At 36.3% G+C, this 17,616-nt stretch overlaps 1 protein-coding gene across 17 annotated transcripts in view; it reads left to right on the top strand.

Moving 5' to 3' along the window:
* The window catches only part of KLF12 (KLF transcription factor 12), a 590,647-nt gene that overhangs the window by 468,559 nt on the left and 104,472 nt on the right, over window positions 1-17,616 (top strand). For all 17 annotated transcript variants that reach the window (XR_007404879.1, XR_007404880.1, XM_025441137.3 and 14 more), the window contains one exon: window positions 1,755-1,890. Coding sequence is in view for 15 of the 17 variants with exons in the window: in XM_025441137.3 (XP_025296922.1) it covers window positions 1,755-1,890 (136 nt within the window). In the remaining 2 variants the exon portion in view is untranslated. The remainder of the gene's footprint in view (window positions 1-1,754; window positions 1,891-17,616) is intronic.

The following is a 17,616-nucleotide window of genomic DNA, read 5'->3' as shown; positions in this document are numbered from 1 at the left end:
TCTTTGAAACTGCAACATAGTTATACAACTGAAAATCATAAGATGTGACACTTTAATACGCCTAGACTCTTAAATCTCTAGATCACAGTTTCTCAACTTGGATGTTGTCAGCATTTCAGACTAGATAATTCTCTGTCATGAGTTACTGACTACCCCGTGTATTTTAAGATATCTAGCACCATCTTTGACTTTTGCCTACTAGGTGCCAGGAACATCCCTTTCTCCTTGAGTCATGACAAATCAGATCGTAACAAGCCAGACATTGTGAAATGTATCTTGAGGGAAAGAGGACAATTTTGTCCTTGGTTGAAGACCGCTGCTTTAGATTATTTGAGTGATTTTCTTTTTCAGCTAACATTTACGAAGCATTCCTTGGTTCAAAAATACATTTTGGTATGTGTATATTTACAGGCAGAATGTATGTCAAATACACTAGGGCAGTAGGTTCAACAGATAGAAGTTCTTTCCTAACCACATTTAGTTAGACGTATGATGGAACTCTAGCTTTTTCTAACTCATATTGTAAGTATTAGGTAGAATCATGAGAAGTTGTCTTTTTGTGGGTAAAAAAAAAAGGTGAAATATCAACATTTCCCAGTGGTTCTGCTTAATGTACAATTTACAGTAACAAAATAATGATTTGAGAAAAAAAATTATAAACGTACCCAGCTGTCATTGTAACCATGATTTTAAGTGCATTTTGCTTTCCTTTGCACACAGTGGTGGTTTTAGAAATCTCTTGTAGGCAGGTTTGTGGAGCAACTATTGGGCTGCAGCTGGCTGGGGCTAAAGTCATATATTTGTATAATGCAATTGCATAGCTAGTGCAATACTTTTAATTTAGAAGATGTGCTTATTTTGTGCTTGAGGTGAGGCCTCATGGAAGCCCTAGATGGTGGTGGATACTAAAACTTCATAGAGAGGAGGAAGTGGAAATGAAATCTAAATTTTTAAAATATGTGTTCACATATTAAATGTTGATGGTAATCTTTTCATCTGAAAGGATCTGATGGTCCTAGTCAACAGGGATCACAGAACATCAGGCTATTTCTTGCTTTGTTGGCAGATTCACAGTGGGAGAAGAATCATATCTGGAAATGCCTTTCTGAAAAATGAAATCAGAATGGAGTTGAACACTTTCTACCACATAAAACATATATTTAAAATGCTGCTACTTTTGTCATTTTTGTGCACTCAGATCTCCACTTAGAACAGTAATGAACTGTGAGGCAGTATTCGCTGAAGTATGAAAAATACCTAAAACTTTATGTTAGCCTTGTAAACCCGGTTCTTCTTTAAGCTTATTAAGAGAGCTATAGGCAGATATAATCTCCCCTCCCTTGGCTCTCCACCTTCCAGGGAATGTGCTAACAAGCAGTGAAATGGCCAGAACTCTGGCGGCAGAAGCAAGAAGGAAGAGCCAGGGGATTGCACAGTAACTCATGAGCCTACTTAATCAGCTTCTGACCACTCAGGAGTTGGTAATATTGTGGATTTTATAGTTTCGATTCTGTAATCATCCCCTGAAACTGTTGAGAGCTATGGAGGTTCTGCAAATCAAATGAACAAGGGAAAAGTCAATAAATGCTCAGTACATAAAATGCACCACTTTCACTAATTCCTGGGATTTCTGGAGAATTCCATGTGCATCGTGATAGGCACAGAAGAGAGATGCCGTGCTTGATGTTGGTCCAGGACAAGGTTAACTTTCTGCACACTAATTTTAATTCATTATATATGCCTTTTTTTCCCAGCACAAATGGACCCCCGAGGCCTATCTCCCAGACAAAGTAAAAGTGACAGTGACGATGATGACCTGCCAAATGTGACCTTAGATAGCGTTAATGAGACTGGATCTACGGCCCTTTCCATAGCCAGAGCAGTACAAGAGTAAGTACCATGTTCTCAGGATGAAATAAGACTCGCCAAGTGATCAGTGGGTAATGGAAGCAGCAGTACCTCCTGTTCCCAAGACTTGTCATTCTAGCTCTGAACGGGCACACGCGTCAGCATCCTTCCATCCAGGCTTATGTTCTTTGGGAGCAGATTAGGGGAAGGCATGAAGCATTTTACTCAGTTGAAAATTTGTGCTTTTATTAGAAATGAGGCTTCTATGCATCTTTCCTGATACCTCCCATCTCGTCTCCTTAACTCTGAAAAAAAAATTGGTTTTTTTAATGTCACCATCCAATTATTGTCATCATTGTTGTTATCCATATACAACAGTCAAGAGAAATAAAATATGCCAAGTATTATAATCTTGTTTTGATAGGAAAGTACTGAACAGCTTTTTTGAAATTTCGAATTTGGAAGATGATGTGTCACCACTTTGAAAAATTAGAATCATATGTCATTTTTAAAGAGATCTTTTCTGTCTCCTTTAATCTGGACCATAAAGTTAGATTTCATCCTTGTTCATCAAAGATAGTTGCTTTTCCATCATTATCGATTCTTTATCTAAGAATTGAACCTATGTCTAGTCCTTGTATGTTTTTTCTTTGGAATAATTTTTAATAACACAATCTTACGTAAGCGTAGGATTTAAATAGCCACTGCTATTGCTGACACATGAGTTAGCAGTCCACTCAGAATGATCTTAGTCACTTTCCATATTTTAATTCCTTTTCCCAGATACTGACTACGTACTGATTCTGCTCCGTGCATCAATCTTTGAAATCTTTAAAAAAACACACACGCACATTAGTATAGCATTTTAGAATTTAAAGCATATGTATGTATGTGGGTGTGTAAAATGAATAATACGTTTCTATGTTCTTTAAGTAATACATATTATATATTTATATATGTTTGTGCACACATACAAATATATATGATGTATTAGGATGAAATGAATCTAAAATGAAATTTAGAGTCAGAAAGATCTGAATTCAAATTCACAGTTAAGCTCTTAGTGATTATGTTTTTGGCCAAGTTATTTAACCACTCTGAGATGTTTCTTCATCTGTATAAGAAAATCAGAATACTTACCATATAGCACTGTTATGAGGATAAAATACAGTTATAAGATGAACAAGTCACAAGGTTTTGGCACATAGAAGGCTTCATTTAACTACGGAATTAGTATTGTAATTATAGTAGTGGTGTATAGTTTATGACAACCAGGAAATTACAGTGTTGCAAAAATTGTTATTCTCATTGCACAAAGGAAGACACTCAGAATCAGAGAAGTTAAAGGACTCCTCCAAACTCATATAATAAGTAGTAGCAAGACAAAGTTTTGGACTTCTGACTCCGAAACACAGATCTTTTTCTAAGAGTACCTGTCATGTTTGTTTCCAATGATATTCTTTCTCTTCAGCACCTATAAAATGCATTTTTTCACTCCTTTGTTCAAATAACTGTTGTAGTTGCTTAGTTTCTCCAAAGCAGGTGTTCATTAGAGCCAGGATAGGGATTGAATCAAAGGGGTTGCTGAAATCATTTTAAATGGTGTCAGGCTGAGTCACTTCATTGTTTATTCAGTGATTAGCACCGTTAGTATGGTCTTGTGTGACCTAAATCCTAAGATCCATCTTTAAAATTAGACTAAATGATGACAAGTTTTAATTCTAAGATGAATAATAGGTTTCAGGAACATTTTAGTTGTATTGTTTTCCTGTATCATTATAATACATGTATATTGTGTGTGTGTGTGTGTTTACAGAGATGGGTGTGTTTCTTTTGCTTGAAAATTTAAAGTTTGGAACCATGATTCTGAAAATCTAAATTATGTTTATATGGGACTTAGGTAACAAATAATTGTATTAACTTTTTAAACATAACTATTTTTTTTTTTGCTTTTAATATTATGTGCTTATAACATACAGTGTATTTTAACGTGAGACATTTAACAGCAGCCTTAAGAAGTGGAGCTTCATTTTCAGCCTAACCTCTCTGGCTCGCTTTGTGAAAACATATTTAAGCCAGAGTATCTTGTATAACTGCATATGCCTGCTTTTATTACTATTACAAAAGTTGCCTGTGTATCTAGGGAAATGCCAGATTCATTATTCATGTAAGTGTTTTCATTAAACGATTAGTAAAGAATACTCAGCCGTCACCTGGGAAGCCCTAGAACGCCAGGACCCATCAATAGTTAATTAACTATCATTCAAGACGCAGTATGTGTATGTATATAAACACCAGGAAGTGCAAAGATACTGTTAGCTGAAGCAAGAAGAATGCTCTGTAGACACCTCTTAAATAAGGGTGTATTTCAAACTTAGAGTAATATACTGAGGAAAATTTTACTCTGGGACAAATAAATATATAATCCTTGTTAGACACTTTAAAAAAATAAAAACCTGTACTTAGGTTTACCCAAAGTTAATATTTGTGTATGTGGTTGTAAGCATGCTTTTCTGCTCCTCTCTTAGTTTCTCCTTGATTCTTTAATGCATATTGCTCTTGGTTATTTTCTGTTTTCTCTTTTTCTGTTTGCCTTTGGATCTTGATGCCTTCTATTAACTCAAAAGCTGTCAAACAAAAAGTTCAGTTTACTATGATCAATAAGATAACACTTTAAATAGTAAAAGTGTAAAACATCAGTTTGGGATATACAAGATGAAAGGATTTCAAAAGATACCTGTTGACCTCTTCTCTGTACTTGCAAAACTTTCTTGAGGGAGTTAGATTGAGAAGTCTGTCTGTAAGTAATGAGGCAATGACATCAAAGGTTTCTGTTTATTAGAGGTAGCATATTTAAAAAGCTTTGGGCAACCAGTACACATTTGGCTTTCCAATCAAAGGCAAAAGGAGTCGTGGTTTAGGAGGGGTTCAGAGGCTGGCCTCTTAATTCATTGGCCACCAATGCTGTGTCACTCCAGGACGGGAAAGGGGAAAATAAGGAAGGAGGAGGATATTAAGGAAGATTGACACTAGATGTGGATAAAACTGCCTTGACCTTGACCTATCCTTACAGCAAGATGCTAACCCCCATGGTAGATATCTCCAACAGATGCTCTTTGTCTTCTTTCTCATTCAGGTTCATAGTCTTGTCTTATGCAATAATCATTATAGTTTGGGTTTTTAATTAGGTGACTTTATTAACATTGATATATCTACATAGCATAAACATTAATATAATAATTTTTTTCTAAATGTCTGATATTATGCATTTTGCTGTTTTTTTGTTTTTAAGATTTATTTATTTGGAGAGGAGAGGTAGAGGGAGAAAGGGAGAGGGCTGAGGATAGAGCCTGCCACAGCGCTGGATCTCAGGACCCTGAGATCATGACTTGAGATGAAATCAAGAGTTGGACACTTAACTGACTGAGCCATCCAGGCACCCTTGCATTCTACTTGTTTCTAAAATGAACTTGTAATCCTTTAGTTTAACAAATGTTCCCCTTGATTTGAAATGCAGAAGTTGTTAGCCAAAATTGCATCTTTCCCCCAACCAAGATATTCACATATTCCTGTCTTTAAATAAAAAAAAGAACTAGAGCAGCAACCGGAGGTCACTTTGATGTGTAAAGGTTTATATTATAGTGAGGCTCCTGAACTATGCTTGAACTAATCATTTCAACCACTTTCATTAATTCATTTGATTATCATGTATCAGCTCAGGATCAGTGAAATCAAACACAATGGTGAAAGCCACACAGAGGCTCTGACCTCTTCTTATTTTAATTGTGCAGATACTGTCCGAGTCAGAAACCATGTGTTCAGTAATTCTGACAAAGCCAACTTCCAGCAATTCATAGAACATCTGTTTTGTTTTGGTCTGTTTTTTTTCCCCCGATGGTAAAATAGGGTCATTACCCTTAACAACTTGACAAACATAATTATGAAATAAGTGTTTGGAAAAAGAGAAGTACAGGCACATGATTAGAGCAAATTATTGTAATTAACTCTCACCCCAGGCAAAACAACCGTATTTTTTTAAATAGGTACAGTTTGGCTGTGTTACCCAGACCCTCTAATTTCTGTTCCCCTTTTTATTCTTTTTCTCTAATTTTCCAAACATTCATACTCCTTGTTCGTTAACAGGAGTAGAATAGTCAACTTTATGCAAACTAAAGTATAAGTGAAGGAGAATATCTCCTGAGAGAAATTTCAGTGTAACCAGGAGCAAACCTTAAGCTAAAAGAATAAAGATCTGGACACAGGCATCCCCTACTTTCAGAAGTTCCCATTATGCCACTTTGCTTTTACAAAAGACCTATGTCAGTACCTATTGTTGCTAACTGAAAGAAAGCCAAAGAGGATTTTCATCTTTACAAAAAAAAGTGAACAGCAAAAATAGTGTTCAGTATATTTGTGCAGCAAACCCTTACAGAGGCAGCACATACTCCACGCAGCAAGAACAGCCCCCCAGACTCCCTCCCCAGGAACCAAACCCAGCGTCCCAGCACCAAGCTATCAGAGCCTTAAGCTGTGTCTCTGAGCAGCTGTGCTTTATCTAAATGTATTGTGTGCTTCCCTCAGCAACATGTCCTAAAGCATCACAAAGTTCTAAGAGAGGTTATTTTGGGGGTTTGGGAATACTCAAAAACTTTTCCATATGTTAGTGTTCATTGCCTCTTCGCTCTACACCATTTTGGCTTAGGAAAGATATCATAGGAATGATCTACTTTCAGACAGTGGGGAAAACCTGTATAATACTTTCAGTAAGAACAAGGTGGGGAGGGCAGGGTGGAGGGTGAGGGAAGCAGATGGAGATGTTAAGGAGATAAACCTGTGTTATTCCTGTCAGTCCTTGGAGAATTGGTTCATGCATGTTACTGTGTAACTCACACCACCTCTGAGGAGTCTATCCTCTCTGATTTTTATTATAACTCTCAAAGGGAAGGCAAGCAACAAAATTAGTAGCATTAGAAACTTTTTACTTTGGCTAGCATCTCTGATACTTGCTACTCGATAAAAGGATAAAAGGATTTTCTTTTTAAATGGTTCATTGTCAAGTACATATAAGCTTACCAAAACACTTCACTGTCTTCCTCCCCCTGTTTTTCTTACAATTGGCCCTTGAACAACACCTGTTCGATTGTGCAAGTCCCCTTCTATGCACTTTGTTTTCAATAAATACAGTAGAATACTGTAAATGTATTTTCTCTTCCTCATGATTTTGTTAATATTTCCTTTTCTCTAGCATACTTCATTGCAAGGATACAGTATGTTATACATATGCAAAATATGGGCTGGTTGTGTTATTGATAAGGCTTGCAGTCAACAGTAGGCTATTAGCAGTTAAGCTTGGAAGGAGTCAAAAGTTACATGTGGATTTTTGACTCCACAGGGAGGTCAGCATCCCTAACCCCTGGGCTGTTCAAGGTCAACTGTGTATTGCTCACATGAAGGTCTCTTCTTCTTAAAAATTACTTGAATTTTTGGAAATGAAGAGTGTTATCATTAGTACATTTTCACCTAAATGTTCTTTGAAAAAATAGCTATGGTAGGAAGTTAGATTTCCTGTTCTTATCTCAAACTTTGTTGCTAGTTCAAACAACATGGTTCTTAATTTAGAAAAGTACATTTAATGGTAAAAAAGGGTCCGAAATCTTGGGGCATCTAGATGTCCCAGTCAGTTTAGCATCCGACTCTTTGTTTCGCCTCAGGTCGTGATGAGGGTTGAGATCCAGCCCTGTGTCGGGCTCTGCGCTGGATGTGGAGCCTGCTTGCTCACTCCCACACACACACACACACACACACACACACACACACGCCCCCATGCTCGCTTGCTCTCTCACTCTCTCTCAAAAATAAAAAATCTTTTTCTTTAAAAAAAAAAAAGGTGGGGGGATCAGAAATATTGAATGGTACTTTTTGGTTTTGGTTTTGTCTTGTTCTGAACTTCTTGAACACTCGTCCTGTTTTTCTTCATCTCCTCCCATATGATTGCACTAATGTCTTTTAAGTTATAGTAGAGGAAAGTATAAACAAAGGAAGCATAACTGACAGCCTACTTTTCAGCAGATACTATGAAAACTCATATAGAGTTTTCATTTTCTTTGCCCTGTGATCCTGTTTTTATCCTGCAGATAAAGAAACAGAAGCCCAGAGAGGTTTATTCTATCCCCAGAGGTCCTGCAGCTGGTAATTTGCAGAGCTCATATTCAAATCCAAGTTTGTCTGACCTGTATTCCTTTATGAAGGCAGCTTCCATCTTTGTGTTGTGGCTTTAATATCTCTCAACTGTCAATTATCTTAAATTAGCAAAGTTTTTTGAACCTTGAATCTCAGTAATCACACAGTTTTATGAAATAATTTCAGATATTTTCTTATTTAAACTTGTTACTTTTAATATAATCTGATACAGGGAGAATGATTATAAATAATGCTATCAAGTGCCTTCTCAGATATTTTTTTTTTAAAGCTATTCCACTTCTCTAAATCACCTATATTATCTTGAAGTATGAGGAAATAAAATATAAACATATTAGTGTTTTTCATATAAACTTCACTGATACTATTTTATTTAAATTATTTTTGGGAAAAAAATGGTTTCAAGTGTGTTTTAGTATATACATAGGTTCTGACATTTCCAGATCCAAAAAGTGAACATCCCTTGTAGAATTGCTCTGTTGATCTATAAAAAGAACAGATTTGCCCAAGGATTAAAATTGTCCTGTGTCATCTTATTTTGTACCCCTTGACTAAAAAATCTGAGACTATTTGGATCATGTGTCTATCCTCATCTGCTGAATGGAATGAACCCAACCAAGCTGATTGTACCCAGAGAAAAAGCGAGAGAGCTCAACATGTCAGAAGACTTCCGCTTTTCTTCTCAGATCTTTCTCAGATTCTTGTCTCATTAAAAGAAGTTATAGGTTTATTTAATAAGCCTAACATGTTTGGAACACCTTCAGATCCCTCCACTTCATGTCCTACCAAAAAAGCAGCTGTGATTCACATCAATAGGTGGAACTCTAGATCTCTGATAGTGACTGTCATGGCCGAAATGGGCTCTCTTGATGGGCAAATGAGAGGTGTTCATTCCCTCACCAGGGGAGATAAATGTATTTGGGTTGCTCTTCTTTTGCGAGAGCTCAGAAAAAGCTGCTGATTTTCGGTAAATGAACACAGATAAAATCTAACGTGTATGCTTAGCCTGCATCAGCCCATCAGTCTCTGAAGCCTAAAAAAAAAAAAAAAAAAAAAATAGTGATCACTGAATAACTCAGTCCCTAGGTGTTCAACACCAAGATGGAGACCATTACACCTATACACAGTCCCATAAATCTGTCTGGGTGGGACACTACTGATCCCTCCTTTAATTAAGAAAAGTGTGGTCAAGTTCAGCCAATAATTTGATATTTGAATTGTTTCATGAGGTACCAAATTAAGTGATATATTCATTTGGTGAGTTGTTCATTAATTTATTCCACCCTGTGTTACATGCTAAGGTTACAGGATGAATGATTCATAGTACCTTAGCACAGGGAGCTCAGAATCAAAATATATGAGATGAAGCCAAGCACAGTAAGATAAACAAATTGTAAAGGCTACAGTGAGAGAACAGAATGGGTACACCTAATAACTCAGTCTGTAATAGATAAGAAAACTCATGTGCAGTAGGAGTGCAGAAGTTCACAATGACTGGTGCATAGGTGAGTGTAGCAGCGAGAGGGAAGAGGAAGCTGCCTGGGGAGGTAGGTAGGAACCTGATGACCCAATCAGGAAGGATAAATGTATTCTCTAGGTAGTGGGATGTGTGGATAGACTTTAAGTGGGAACAGCAAATACCAGTCTCAAGGAACCATGTACATGTGCAACCTGTACATGGTTGCACAGGTTGAGCACTTTACAACCCCAAGTGGTGCTATTTACATTGTGGATATAAATAGTACTGCCTAGATGTCCACAGTTTCCATGGTTAGTACACAGGAGCTTGTGGCATAAAGCTACATAGATATCTATAGGGAGATAGATACAAATTCATATAAAGTGGTGGGGATGAGAGGAGACGGACAGGAAGCACATATCTCTGAAAAAGATAAGTGCTATGGAGGTAGGAGAAACAGGATGTGAGTGTTAAGTTGGGTGGAGGTGAAAGAGAGGGTTCATGACTTCATTAAGATGTTCTGAGAAGAACTCTCTGAGAAGTCTATGTTTTAAGAAGCACCCAAAGAGAAAGAAAAAAAAAAAAAAAGAAGGACCCAAAGAGGCGTGAGGTCAGGTCACAAAGAGCATTCAAGGGAATAACAAGTGCAAAGACTCTAAGGCTAGAATATTCTGGAATGAGTAAACAAACTCACTGACTAGCTAGAGAACATTATTAGTGAAAATTCCTTGATCTTACAGAAGATACCGAGCTCCCTAGATACCAACGACTCAATGCCAGCATTCCATCCCCGGGGAGAAGGGCTTGTGGGAGTGAACCTTTTTTATCCACTCATACTTTTCCCTCTAGGCTATGATAAAAATTCTGTTTTTCTAAGGGAATCTACAGTTACTTAACCAAAACAGGAATCAAAAAGCAGATGAAAAAATGCAAAACCAGTTTTCCCTTTCAAAACATTTGTTTACTTTGTACTTCTTTCCGGCCTGGGTTCTTGAAACCTAGTTTTGTATCCCCCAGTGATTCAAAACTATCCGTTATCCTAGAAAGTTTTTAAAAATATATTCTTACTGTACCTTCTAGTAGCCTTTAAGAACTTTTCCTTAAAAATGGTGCAGCTCTTGTTCCAAGTAAGAGCTTATCCTTAGAACTTTTTGTGTATGAGTCTTTTTGATCATTAAGTACAAAAGAAGGTATCATATATAAAAGCTATACCCGGGTGTTGCTGTTATGAGAGTGATTTATGTCTCTCATCTATATGATAGGCATTTTATAATCTCTGCCTAATGCTAAACAATCAGTTTGATCTCCCTCCATCTCAACTGACTGGAACATCTTCTGATATACCATAGAATACCATAGATATAAACATTAATTTTAGCCTTCCTAACGACTTGGAAATTATTGGGTTAACTGGGTGTTGATTTGTTTTTTAAACCACCATTCCTCATTTTAATGAATTTACTACTTGGTGATCAATTTAAAAATAGAAATCAGGCTTTTTAAAACCAGACTTTTTGTTTTTTATTTTAAAATAAACGTTAGGGGATCCCTGGGTGGCGCAGCAGTTTGGCGCCTGCCTTTGGCCCAGGGCGCGATCCTGGAGACCCGGGATCGAATCCCACATCAGGCTCCCAGTGCATGGAGCCTGCTTCTCCCTCTACCTATGTCTCTGCCTCTCTCTCTCTCTCACTGTGTGCTTATCATAAATAAATAAAATAAAAATAAAATTTAAAAAAAAAGAAAGTTTAAAATAAACGTTATTGGAGAATTCCAAAGTTATGTCTTGGATAGAATTGATGAACCACTTCTATTTAACAGTAGCTACATATTTTTGCTACTTTTAGGCTTAAATTTTTTTAGCATTAGTAATTTTTATGATGATTCATAATTTAAAATATGTTGGTATTTCATGTGGTCATATAGTATATATACTCCAAACTGATTGCAAGTATTAATCTGCTTTTAATTGTTTAATAGACTTTTCCATGTGAGATCTTTATGTAGCTTTTTTTTTTGTTATATCTCCTACCTATAATCACATTGCAAATTTATGTACACCATTTATATTTCTCATATATATTCCTAATGGGTGTAACTTGTGAGTATAGGTAGTCATTTCTCATGCATTTTTGATGTGTGTTGACATAGATACTCAGTGATAATGTTGAAATATTAATAAGTTTCACTACAAGTTCCCAGAACTATTCATCACTATTTCATTTATTAATGTAGTCAGAGAGAGTACACATGATAGAAAACCATACTGTAATATATTTGAAATTAACTCAATTCACCAGGATATAATCTCTTCTATTTTCAGTCAAACGCTCTAGACACTCTTTTCTTATTACTCTTTATGAGTTATAGCCATTGTACCATAATTTTCCTTTACTTTATAGCACTTTCCCACACACTTGAATCTCATTGAATACATTTACTTACATGCATCAAAGGAAAGTAAAAAATTGAAAGATACATTTTCATGGAGAACCTGCTGCTGTATAGAAAAATCTAATACAGATAGAAAAAGATAGCTTGGATAAGAGTGAATCTTATCAGGGTGATGTTTTACCATGAGATTTTGCTATCCATTTACGCAGTAGCATAGCTGAGGGTCACCATCCAGCTGCAGTGTAATATATCATGCATCATGGCTTATCTTAAAAGTTAAACCCCAGACCACGTGTGATTAGTAGGGTAAAAATACCAGCAAATTTTGAAAATGTTTCTCATTGATTATCTGAAAAATTATTAGTGTGCAGGAAAGAATTCCAAGCTTTAAGTTATAAAATAAAATTAATTTTATCAAAATATAGTTTAAAAATTACCTGATATATCACTTGTGTTGTTTTACCTCTACTTATAGAAAAACAAACCTAATATATAAAAACTGTAGCTATGACTTAATTTAAACGTAATTATATATTCTTAGCTAAAATGATCATTTTATCAACGTAATTTCTAATACTAGACTGAGTCAAATACTACTTCTAGATAAAATTCTGGATCTTTTTTAAATAACTTGAATAAAATTGTTTCTGTCAATCTGTTTACCTACCTACCTACCCACCTATCTACTCACCTATGTATCGTTCCAAATATTGGTTACTTTTGGCTGCAAATAACAGTAAGCCTTACTAGAGAGCTTAAACATGGAATTCTTTTCCTAGTATAACAGGAAGCCTAGGATAAACAGGACAGACTGGTGGAGATGCTCAGAATGTTCTGAGGATGTCTTCTTTCTTCCTCCTTTCTTCTTTCTTCCTGTTTTGTTGCCCTTCTGTTGTGGTTTTCTATCTAATGCTTGTATGAAGTCGGCTGCATCTTCAGGCATATGCCCCTATTCTAGTCAGAAGGAAAGAAGTAAAGGTGCCAGCCAAGTAACAAAAGAGCATACCAGCCAACTATGCCACTTTTTTTTTTTTTTGTAAAAGATTTTATTTATTTGAGAGAAAGAGTGAGCAACAGAAAGCCCTGGTGCTGGGAGAGGCAGAGGGAGAGGGAGAAGCAAATTCCTCGTGAGCATGCAGCCCGACACAGAGTTCAATCCCAGGACCCTGGGATTGTACCTGAACCAAAGCCAGACACTTAACTGACTAAGCCACCCAGGCACCCCTACTATGTCACTTTTAAAAAGCTTTCCTGGGAGCCCCACCCTGTGACTTCTGCCTGTATCTCATTGACTAAAACTGATTAGCATGTTCCAAATTATTGGAATATGGCTAAGGGAAAAGAAAGCTATGGCCAGGACTGAGTCAAGTAAACAATATCATCTGCACCAAACTTAAAGTTTAATCCTTAAGAAAAATAAGGTACCACCCCAAACCCAATGTCAAGGTGTTTTCTTTTTTCCTTTTTTAAAAAAAATCAGTCATCTGTTGACACTATAATGCTGTATAGACAGCCATTCCAAAACTCTGTGGCATATTACTATGAAGCATTACTTTTCTTCCATGCATGAGCTGGTTGGTTGGGGCAGGTCCACAGGTTGTTGGAGCAGCGCTGTTCATGTCTCTCATTTTTCTAAACCCAACAGAGTACCTATGATATGTATTTCTCACAGCAGTGGCTGAAGTGTAAGAGAACAACCCTACTTGTACAAATGCATTTTAAGCCATTGCTCATGATACTCATCCACCAACATCTTTTGGCCAGAGCAGAGTCCCATGACATAGCCTAACATCAATGTAGTAGGGACCATATTTAGGAGAGTGATGACTAACTTACTAATATTTTGGAAAAAGAAAGGCTATTGTTTATGGAAGCAATTAAAATTACCTAATATACCTATTTTAAAAATCTAATTTACTAAGTTTTGTCAAATTTTAGTCATGTATTCTGATAAAATTTCTGGTGGATTATGGTGGATTTAATAAATTCTTCCCCCTAGATTCTCTTAATGGTATATTTTTAAAAATCAGTAATAACAAGTACATTTGTTATGTCTTAGTATCTGAATTTCATAAGGTAAATTCTTATCTCCAGGGTTTATCCTCTAGAAGTGTTCCATTTCGCTAAGTGTAATAGAGGGTATTATTAAAATATAGTGTTTAAACAACTGATTCCAGCTGAATAAGCAAAATCTGTAAAACATAGTTATGGTCAGTCTTTAAACTTAAATTAATATTGATTAATCTCTTATAGTATACAGAATGGGTAAAAATAACATCAGTTATTTTGCCTTTTGCCTCTGATTTCAGAAAATAAAATCTTCTGATTATATAGCTATTGGCTACAATAGTGACGAAACAAAGCAAAATTATACAGAGAATTTAAAATAATATCTTTGAGCTAAAATTTCATAAGCTTTTAGCAAAATGTGTCTTGGTCTCCAATTCTGCATCTATTTTCCATTTTGTTCTATATGTGTAATCACTGTTAGAAGTGAGAGAAAACATGGGATTGACTCTCGTAGTTTCCACTTTCTGTCGCAAATATAAAACTAATTTTAAGTTGAACATTTAGAGGAATTTTTCTAATATGTGATAGGAAAATGCAAGCAAGAAAATTGATTAGAAAAAAATAAGTGACTTTTTTTAAATCAAGAGATTAAAATATCTTCTTGTCAGCTTTTACTGGGTAAATTGCATTGTGGGGTTAAAATATTAATTTTTCACTATAGCTTTTAATGAAGCTGACTTATCCAAGTCAAGTCAGAAGACCAGTAAATATAAGACTATCTAGCAAAATTTAGAAGTTATCCAAGAACATGGGCAGCCTGGGTGGTTCAGCGGTTTAGCGCCATCTTCAGCCCAGGGCGTGATCCTGGAGACCCTGGATCAAGTCCCACATCGGGCTCCCTGCATGGAGCCTGCTTCTCCCTCTGCCTGTGTCTCTGCCTCTCTCTCTCTCTCTCTCTCTCTCTCTGTCTCTGTCTCTGTCTCTCATGAATAAATAAAATCTTTTAAAAAATAAAATCAAGAAAGAAAGAAAGAAAGAAAGAAAGAAAGAGAAAGAAAGAAAGAAAGAAAGAAAGAAAGAAAGAAAGAAAGAAAGAAAGAAAGAAAGAAAGAAAAAAGAAATAATCCAGGAACGTTATCTAAGAACTCTGCCTGTGTCTCTGCTGTGCTCTCTGTGTCTTTCATAAATAAATAAAATCTTTAAATAAATAATCCAAGAACACAAATAAAATAGTTACTGAATTAAAACTTTGGAATCTCTTTACGTACTGAAATCAACCAGGTTTTTAAAAATATATTTATAACTTTGGCTATCCTGTATTTTTATCCAAGCTTCCAGATTGACAATACATTGAAACAAATTTGGAGTTTCGGAAATGTTGCCTCATGTATATCTTTAAAAGTTCAAGATTGGGGATCCCTGGGTGGTACAGCAGGTTAGCGCCTGCCTTTGGCCCAGGGCGCGATCCTGGAGACCCGGGATCGAATCCCACATCAGGCTCTCGGTGCATGGAGCCTGCTTCTCCCTCTGCCTGTGTCTCTGCCTCTCTCTCTCTCTGTGACTATCATAAATAAATAAAAATTAAAAAAAAAATGTTTAAAAAAATAAATAAATAAATAAAAGTTCAAGATTATACTAATTTTTCTTAAAAGGGATTGCATTAAATTGTCATAAAAATAACTGGTCACCTGTCCCCAAATCGGGAAGAATATATTAAGTATGGAAGCAGCATAGACATGAGCAACTCTGGGCCTGGGTCAGGGTGTTAGTGGTGGCTTTTGCGTAAGTATCAGTACCAATAACCCTAAGTGTTATATTAAAAATGTAATTCTTCATAGTTTCCAATTTATTTTTATGCATCTATCTCACAATGTTCCTTAATACAGCAACATCTGAATGATCTAACTTTACAGATGAGGAAAATAAGAATCAGGAAAGTTAAGTGTGAGTTGACTGGCATCATAGAACTGATAAGGAGTGTTGCTAATGGTGCCCAATCAGATGTAATTTCCCACTACATGTTTAAAGTGCTCTTTCCTGCATATCTTAAAGGGGAGGGATTTTGATATATATTTTGAAGAAATAATGGATAATTTTAGTGGTCACTAACTAAGGATAAAGATAACTAAAGGACAAGATGAAGGCGGAAAGAATGGCCATGCCTTTGAGCTAAATAACATACTTGAAAGGAGCCCGTAAGAGGAGTTTGATATGAGGAAACTGAATGGAGCAGTCCTTTGGTGTTTGGAGGTCTAAAACTGGAAGTGATGAAAGAGGACTGGGAATACAGAAAGGGAGTCATTGGCTTAAGGACCATTATTGAGGTTTATTTTTATTAGTTGAGGTATTATTCGCATACAATAAAACACCTTATTTGAAGGGTACAGTTCAAAGGGTTTAACAATTACATGTACTCCTGTAACTGCTACCCAAATCAGAATGCAGAGCATTTCCATTACCCGGAAAGTTGCCTTGCATCCCCTTCCCTCCCCTTCCCGAGTAAATTCAGTATTTCCTCCCAACCCCCAAACAACCACTTCTGGTGTCTGTCACTATGATTAATTCTAGACCTCCATTTATGAGTTGTATGCTATGTAATCTTTCGTTTCAGTATTTTTTCATTCAGTGTCTGAGATTCTTGCATATTGTTGCATTGCTAAGTAGTATTCCATTGTGTAGATGTAACATTTGTTTAGGTATTCAGTTATCTATGAACATTTGGACTGTTTCCAGTTTGGGCTATTATATGAAGGCGATATGCACATTCATGTGCAACTTGTCTATACATAATGTTTTCATTTCTCTTAGGTAAATATCTAGGAGAGGAATTTCTGGGTCAAAGGAAGATGTGTGTTTATCTTTATAAGAAACTACCCAACAGGGCAGCCCCGGTGGCGCAGCGGTTTAGCGCCGCCTGCAGCCCAGGGCGTGATCTGGAGACTCTGGATCGAATCCCACGTCAGGCTCTCTGCATGGAGCCTGCTTCTCCCTCTGCCTGTGTCTCTGCCTCTCTCTCTCTCTCTCTCTCTCTCTCTGCATCTCTATGAATAAATAAATAAAATCTTTTTTTTTAAAAAAAGAAAGAAACTACCCAACACTTCCAAAGTAATATATTCCTTTATATTCCCACCAGTGACTCATGGAAGCTCAAGTCATTCTACATCTTCAACTACCTTTGGTATTGATAGCCTTTTTTTTTTTTTTTTTTAAGTCATTCTATTGGTATTTAAAATAGGATCTATTCATTCTTCACAATGAAGATGCCAATGTCTTGTTTTGGAGACAGATCTCTAGTGAGGAATCAGATGAAGGAAGAAGAGTTCATCAAAGGGACAGAGAAGCTAAGAGAAGCATCAAGAAAATAGGGAAGAGTGATTTTCAGCCAGGTCCTGTCCCTCTGAAGTTCCAGGAGGATGAAAGATGAGAAATCTAATCAATTTAGCAAAAAATGACCTAGAGAGAGTTCAGATTTGCTTGAGTTGTGAAAAGGACCTATAAACTTGGATGAAGCTGATTAACAGGAAGGAATCATGAGTGCTTAAGGAGTAGAAACCTAAGAATTTGAGGATGCAAATGTAGAAAATGTCTCTGTGAGAGGGAGATGAGAAAAATAAGATAATAACCAGAGTAGTGACAGTCATATGTATAGACTAGAGATCTACCCAGAGTGAAAAGTAAGTTTGAGACAGTTATTCAAATAATTATGTTTG

The sequence above is a fragment of the Canis lupus genome, chromosome 22 (genome assembly GCF_003254725.2).
Source record: "Canis lupus dingo isolate Sandy chromosome 22, ASM325472v2, whole genome shotgun sequence".
NCBI lineage: Eukaryota > Metazoa > Chordata > Mammalia > Carnivora > Canidae > Canis > Canis lupus.
Note: the sequence above shows the minus strand (reverse complement) of the source record. Positions and strands in the feature narration are given on the sequence as shown.